Raw genomic sequence first — 7,601 nt, forward strand, 5'->3', positions numbered from 1 at the left:
ACCATGGATGAGTGGACTCAGCTGCCATGGACACTGGGCGCAGTGCAGCCCTCTGTATTCCATGTCCCCAAGGGCAGCACACTGAGGGGCAGGGAACACATTTGCTGAGGTAAAGAAGGAGGGCAGAGCCCAGCGCCCCCTGTCGCCTCCAACAGGTGCAGGTGCAGAAACTCAACCACAAGGTACCTTCTTTTTAGCAACTCTTTGAAAAGGGAGATGGATAAATGTAATGACCTTGAAAGCAAGTTCTGCCAGGTATTTCGAGTTGTCGTGAAATATATTAAAACAAGTTCACAACCCATGTATGTAAGAATTTATTAGGATAGGCACATAACAGAAAGCTCAAAGGACAACAAAGCTGCACCTTCCTAAAGGCTGACCCATGATGGCACTCAAAGGACCATCTTGTTAGAACTTGGAGGAAAAGCTCGATCTCTGAGCCTTCCCTCCTCACAGTCTGGGAAACATGCACAGGATGAAGATAAATCCTGCATAGAAATCTTATAATTTCAGAATTAGTCAAACACATTTGAAATACACACATTTAAAAATATTTACATTCTCATTTAGCGTTCATGAAGTGATTACTGACATTTACAATCACATCTGACATCAGAGAGCAAGGCTTTTCAGGGATCAAATTCAAGTTTAAGTCAAATCTATGCAAAGAACTTCAGCCCAGGGGAATAGTGGGCAAAATCTGCTGAAAAGAACTGCTTGCCACCTTGCAGATAAGAGCAACAGCACAATAAAGGGATTCCAGACCTTCTACTTTAAATAGAAGGGCATTTATCTACAAGAACAGACCAAAACACAATTTATTTTTAAAGCCCTTCAGTGAGTATTTGTCTCAGAAATCGATTATGAAAATAGTGTCTTTGATTAGTGAATATATGGAGAATCCAGATTATCATCCTCTATTTTTGGTAGAGAAAATGCACAAACCATATAGATTTAAGCCATGGGTTTTGCAGCCAAAGTAGAAACAGATGTTTTCTGGGATCATACCTTAGATTCCCATGCTAAAGCTATTGTTCAAGGTGATGGAAATATGTAGGGGGCATTAAACCGTTTTGCAGCTGCTAGAAAGCCGTGTTTTCCTGTTTTCCTGATTTAGACAATGGAGAAGCTAAGAGGAGAAATAATAGGAAAGGCTTTCCTATGTTAGTTTTAAAAAGACCGTGTTATTTTTAATTCAAATTTTTTTTGTCAAATCTCATCTCTGCTCTCCTAGTTTTCACAGAAATATTTATAGGAATAAAGGCTGAAACAGAAGTACCTAATGATCATCTCCATCCATCGAAATATTGCTCAGGGATGAGACCCATGAGGATGGAAAAGACAAAGCAATTTGAAGAGAAAAAAAAAATTCTTTTAAACTCAGTTCATCCTGCAAAATGGACATAACACATGCATATAAAGGTTTGACTTTTTGCCTCCACTTTTCTGCCTGATTGCGGGGAAGATGACATGAGGCTGGCCCTTCCTGAAGCTTTGCTCCTCTGCCACTGACCAACAGACAGGCCTTGAGGTGGCCTTGCAAGGTCGGCAGTGACCACAGCCCACTTCCCCACTTCCTTAATCAGAACCTCGTGCAGTTCGTCCCCACGTTACCCAAACATGACGTCATGTGTGCTGACGAGCTGCATGTGTGACATGTTCTCTCTTTACATTGTCTGCTTTGAGACATGGGATGAGGGGAGGGAGAGAGTTGGTCCTGAATATATTCAGTTTTTTCCAAGAGTCTCCCAGAATTATTGACCTATTTGGACAACAAGGCTTCATTGCCTTGTTGTCCATCTCCAAGTGAAGCCTTTCCCCTGGCCCCACGGCCCTGGCTTGTTCTGCTGCTGAACAAGTCACCTGGAGAGAAACACTGTGTCTAGTGAGAAGTCAGCAGGTGGCAGGGTGCACCTCTCCCCACACTATGACCCCTGGATTCCCCACTCTGCCACGCCCAAGCAAGCTTGGGTCCCTCAGGATAAAGATGATTTGTTAATGTCCCCTTGGCGGTGGGCATTTGTTTACCCACTACTGTAGCCCCAAGATCCCCCAAACAAGAATTTCCATGCCTCAAAGTAACAGCAAAAATAAACAGGAGAATAAAGCACGTGTTTGAGCCCAGTGGTTTCCATCAGACGCACCTCCTGAGTGCGTCTGGTTAGCTTGCTGGCTCTCCCCCAGCAGTGGGAGTGTGCAAGAGAAAGCGCCACCCAGCAGGAGAGGGACCCAGCCCTGCCAGGGGAGGTTTTGAGGAGCTGGATTCTTTATCACCCATTTCTCTCCTTGTGGGTTCCATAGAGAGGGTCCATGCCCTCCCTGTTGTTGAGAATGGGGCTGCATGTTGTCACCTAGATAAAAATTCAGAGACCAGACGATGGGCCTGGGCTGTGAGAGTAATCAGAACACTGTGGAAATAGGAGGCCTCGTTGGACCCCAGGATTCATACACAGACTGCATTGGGGCTCTGGGTAGCCAAGGGCAGAAATGCCTCCTTCACCCCAAATGATAAGGGCAAGGATTTTCAAGGCCCAGAGGGAAAAGTGTTGTATTTGCATTTATTTAAGTGCTGATGTTGGTCAGCAGCGCATCCAGCCATGTCTTTAGAATTCTCTGAATGGCCAGACAGACAGCTGCTCTCCACGCCACAGACTGCCCAGCTTCACACATCACGTAGAGTCTTGTGGCCAAGGAAGTTTTGCCAAATGGACACAGCCTTTGTCTCCCTTAAGTGTTAAACACCAGAGTTCCAACTGAAAACTGGAGACCATGAGATGACTTTAAAAAGGAGTTCCAAATGCCCCACTGAGCCCCACAAAACCTCCATCTTTCCTTTCACCTCCCCTGCCCCTTGAGTTTTCCATTAAAAACAATCTGAACCATAGCATCTGTATTTCAAAACTGGCAAGAGTATTAACTCTAAGGGCCTGCACCTGGTGGTTTTTCAACTGCTCCAGGGTGTCACCTCGGAGACCGATGCATTGCTAAGGCAAAACCAGAAACACCCTTTCTCTGAGGCTTTGGGGCCTTGGAGGGAGACACATTTCCTCTGTCTGTTCTCCTGCACAGTGGCAGCAAAAAGCTCACGGGAGACATGAGGCCTCCCAGAGATACTCAGGTAACTTCTAGTGACTCTGACCATTGGTGACCCCAGGACTGTGTTCCAGTGCCCCAGGCAGAATGGTGCCGTGTGTGTGTGTGTGTGTGTGTGTGTGTGTGAGAAAGAGAGAGAGAAGGAGAGTGCACACTATCGACCACATTATCATCATAGGGAGAAATCTTTGCAAATGTGACTTTTAAAATTAGGATATAAATTTAAATGGCTTTGAGCAATTTTTGCTGATAAAAAATGATTTTAGTTAGTCCTCTTCTTCCCTCTTCCTTCCCTCCTTACCCCCAATTTTAAGGAAAAGAGAGACACAGGACAAAAGTTCCTTAAGCAAACTGCCTGACTAGCTCCCTACTTGGTGTGTGCCCCACCCACACTTCAGGATTTAAAATCTCAGGATGCTGCATCAACTGTGAGCTATGAACTGTGCTAAAATGCTTTAAAAGGACAGCTTTCAAAACACAGTGCATCATCTCCCGTTCACACATCCTTCAGAAAACAGCCCGATGGAAGTTTCCGCATGGCTTCCTCCGTCTGAGTTCGGAGCACTGGCATTCCCAGCAGGATGAAGTGGAGGCGGGGCCACAAGCAGGGTGTCTGAGGCCTGCCCTGGCTCAAAGACAGGTTGTCCTTGATTTTGTTTCCTTGTTAGTGTGGATCACATCCGTAGTCAAGTGTGTGATAACCTCAGCACATTTAGATGAATTAATTCAAGTATCTGTGAACAAATCCCTGCTCTCTCTCACCCTAGCCCTGTAGATGATGTGACTTCACAAATACCTGTAATTCACTTCAAGCAACTTTTCTCATACTTTTCAAGCTTCCTTTGCAAATAAACCCGAGACTATTAGAAATGTAAGAACTAAAGAGGCACTTCCAGCCTCCTTGCCACCTAAGAGGTTAATTGCACTTCTGGCCATTCTGGAGGATGTCAACAGTTTCACATTCAGCAAGACTTGTGCTGGGGAAATGCAGGAATGCAAATGTAAAGAAATGTTTCCAGTCCTGAACATGTTCCCTTTGACCAAAAAATCAGATCTTCTTATCTAATTGAATAATTAATTGACTTAGTTTTCATCCTAGGAAGAGAAACAAATCATTTTAATCCTAATTGGCATGAGCAGCCCACCTTTTCCTCTTAGATGGTCGAAGTGAGCAGCTATTCAGGGCAGCCCCTTAGCTCCGGCCTTCTCACACCCTGATCCGGAATTGGTCACATTGGAATTTGAAAAGGAAGGGGGAGTAAGAATCATTACAGAGTCACAAAATCTCCACTGCGGCACGCCAACACACAGCTTCCACTTCAGGAACACCACACACGCGCAGAAAATACCTGCATGTTCCAAGGGGTCTTTAAGGAGAAGGCTTACAATTGTTTGCTAAGATTTCAGTCCAGTCTTTCAGAAAGATGTGGGTCCCCCTTTGGAATGGGCAGTTCAAAGCTCTGAGGATGGTGGCCGGTGACTCTAGTGTCTCTAGGGCCACCTCACTTTCAGCAGTCTGTCCCAGGTGTCGGACTATGGGAAACAAAAGAGACAGTGTTGGAAGCCAGGGCGCCCCTGCCGCCTGCACGTCTGGACCTTGGGAGGGAGCCCCACATTACCTGCAGCCGCGCTGCAGAGGGGCAGCACGCTGTAAGGGAGTCCACGTGCCTGGCGTGGGGGGAGGTTGAGGGGTTAGCTGCCGGGACTGGAGTGTGTCTGCCCACAGGGAACCTGGGCCTGCTCCTGCTGCCACCTCTTTGTACTGTGGTCAGTGTCCCCACGCCTGTGCATCCCCTCCCCCGGTCGCTCAGGGCCCCCTTTACCTGTACTGGTTCTCCATTGCCCTGCTCTCTGCTCGCTCTGGAACCCAGGAGTAACTGTCTGCTGCATTCTGGGGCTTCTCCTTCTTCTCCTCCCTCTTCGCTCTCCGCTTGCGATAGACCAGTAGCCCCAGAGCCAGGGCCAGCAGAAGTAAGATGGCCACCACGGTGCCTAGGATGTAGAATAAAAGCAGCTTTTGCCCATCAGTGCCATCGTCGTTTTGCGTGGCCACGGAGGAGCCCCCACCTGCAGGCTCCTGGGGGCCAGAGGCAGCTGTGGTGTGATGGATGCTGGGCTCCCTCCGGAGGCCTGGGGACCCACTGGGGGCCAGCATCTCAAGTGGGACAGAGGTGACAGGGGCATCAGATGAGAGCGAAGGTCTCCTTGTGGTGGGTGCAGACTTGGGGGTGCCCTCCAGGTTCCTCGTGGGACTGGCTGTTGCAGCGGGAGGCACAGTGCTCCCCTCTCTCTCTCCCTTGTACTCCTCATCGGGGGTCCCAGATGCTGGTCCCAGAGACACAGGCCCCATGGTGCAGGACACCCCGTTGGGGGCCAGCACCCAGCCTGGCAGGCAGCCACAGCGGAAGGACCCTTGTGTGTTGAAGCACAAGCTGTCGCAGAGGGGGCCCCCCGGGCCCACACACTCATCCACGTCCTGGCACTGAGTGCCGTCCTCCCCGGCCAGGACGTAGCCCTCCTCGCAGGAACAGTGGAATGAGCCCTCTGTGTTGGTGCAGCCCTGGGCGCAAGGCGAGCGGCCCAGGGCACACTCATCCACATCCTGACAGGCCCCCTCTCCAGGACCGCCCGGCTCATAGCCAACCCAACATTCGCAGCGGAAGCTCCCAGGGGTGTTGACACACTCCTGGGCACAGGGGGAGTCCTGGCATTCGTCCACGTCCACACAGTCCAGCTGACTCGAGTCCAGCTGGTACCCTTGGGGGCAGCGGCACGTGTAGTTTTTCCCATGGGGTCCCAGGATGCATGTGGCCCCCCCACGACATGGGCTAGAGCTGCAAGGGTTTCGTGAGGTACAGGTCACCAGGTCGTCCAGCAGCCGGAACCCTGGCCGGCAGCCGCAGAGGAAGGAGCCATCCCCGCCTTCAAAGCAGTCCTGGTGGCAGCCCCCATTGTTGAAGTTGCAGCCATACTTGGGGCTGACGCAGAGGGGGCCCGAGCTGCCCCAGTCGAACACATCGGGGGCCTTCTCCTTGCACAGGAAATAATGACTCTGACTCTCGTCTTTATCCCCTTCCCCACAGAACACATTGGCGGCAGAGGCAAAGGGCACAGCCTCCAAGGAGGAACTGGTGGTCTGGAAGGGGGTGGTGTAGGTCACCTGACCTGGGCCCCCCAGGGCCAGAGGCCGGCACATGCCTTTGAAGCTGAATTTGCACACGAAGCCCTCGATGTTACTTCCGGGGGAGCCTGGGCTCCCACAGGGGCCTTCGGACCACTTCGGGAGGCGCCTGGGAAGGAGCGGCTGGGACAGGTCCAGCAGCAGAGACACACAGCGCTTGGAGATGCACGAGTTCCGGAGCTCTTTGTGCCAGTTAGAGTAAGGCGTGTCCTCGCCGCCGCCCACCCAGCTGAAGCCCTTCAGCGGCAGACTGGGGTCCAGGCACTTGCCCTTCTCTCGCTGGAGCCCAATCCAGAACTTGCCCATCCTTGCAGTCAGGGCTGCCTCCCGCCTCAGGAGTTGGGCCAGTACTCGCTGGACGTGCTGGGCCTCCTCCTCGCTCTTCACAGTGGCCAGGTTGCCCCCGTTCTGGCTGCAGAGGTTCTGAGCCTCGGCAGCGCTCAGCTTGCCCGAGTGGGCCGTGTAGCAGGCGGTCCCCGCGCAGACCACAGCCTCCGTGTCAGCTCCCGTCCCGGCCCCGAGCTGCCTCAGGAGCAGCAGCAGCAGCAGCAGCAGGCCCATAGAGGTGGCCATCCCGGTCTCCATGTGCCTCTCGGCAGGAGGCGAGAAGCCCAGCGGCGACAGGAGCTTCTATCTCGGCTCCCAGCTGGGACCCGACGGGAGCTGAGGGGTAAGCTGCAGCCACTCTGGCCCCGAGAAGGACACAAAGGCTGCGGGCTTTCCACGTCCCCGTGACCCAAGGCGCATCCTGTACTGTTGTACTTCTTATTTCTCACCGGATGCTGGGGCTTCCTGCAATGAATAGTTCTCTGACTCCTGCTGCCTTCATCACGGTGCTGTTGTTCACAAAAGGAGCCAGGCAGCTCTGCCGGGTCCCTGGCTCAGCACTGTGGAAACTCAGCGACGTGTGGAAGACGTTACAGCCTGGAGATACTGCCGGCTTGATTTTGGCTCCATTCTCTTTCTCATGGCATGAGGAGCCTCGGAGGCATGCCATGGAGTGCACAGAGGCTTTGGGGGCTAGGAACTCGAGGAAGCTCCCTTAGTAACCCATAATAGAATTCCACGTTGGTTTGCAAACCATCAAAAAAGAAAAAAAAATCCTGAGACTTAAGACGCAAGGCCATGGATGGTTATAATTTTCAGCCTTTTTTAGAAGCAAACTGGACTTTCCTTTCGCCTAGCTCATGTTCTCTGTTGACTTTGGGAGTCTTTTCTCTTTTATCCTCCCATCCTGAACTTTAAATAGACAGACATTTTTTAAATAGGAGCCGGGTCGTGGGAATGTCTGGGTTTTCAACATAATGCCAAGCTCCTTGATAATGTT

The 7,601-nt window shown here is 51.3% G+C and overlaps 1 protein-coding gene across 1 annotated transcript; it reads right to left on the reverse strand.

Annotated features, from left to right (window-relative positions):
• Positions 1–1,639: 1,639 nt before the first annotated feature.
• On the reverse strand, positions 1,640–6,995 carry CD93 (CD93 molecule). Its single transcript, XM_011963342.1, has 2 exons — positions 4,917–6,995; positions 1,640–4,626 (listed from the first exon to the last, which is right to left on the reverse strand). Exons 1-2 carry the CDS (start codon positions 6,857–6,859, stop codon positions 4,602–4,604), a joined length of 1,968 nt encoding a protein of 655 aa, XP_011818732.1. The 5' UTR covers positions 6,860–6,995; the 3' UTR covers positions 1,640–4,601.
• Positions 6,996–7,601: the final 606 nt, after the last annotated feature.

This window comes from Colobus angolensis, unplaced genomic scaffold (assembly GCF_000951035.1).
Source record: "Colobus angolensis palliatus isolate OR3802 unplaced genomic scaffold, Cang.pa_1.0 Scaffold117, whole genome shotgun sequence".
NCBI classification, from domain to species: domain Eukaryota; kingdom Metazoa; phylum Chordata; class Mammalia; order Primates; family Cercopithecidae; genus Colobus; species Colobus angolensis.

What these genes read in the sequence shown, in the direction of transcription:
- CD93 (XM_011963342.1), bottom strand. Translation starts at nt 6,859, where the DNA reads ATGGAGACCGGGATGGCCACCTCTATGGGCCTGCTGCTGCTGCTGCTG. An exon ending in GCAATGGAGAACCAGTACAG is followed by an intron (nt 4,627 to 4,916) that starts GTAAAGGGGGCC and finishes TGTTTCCCATAG; the next exon opens with TCCGACACCTGGGACAGACT.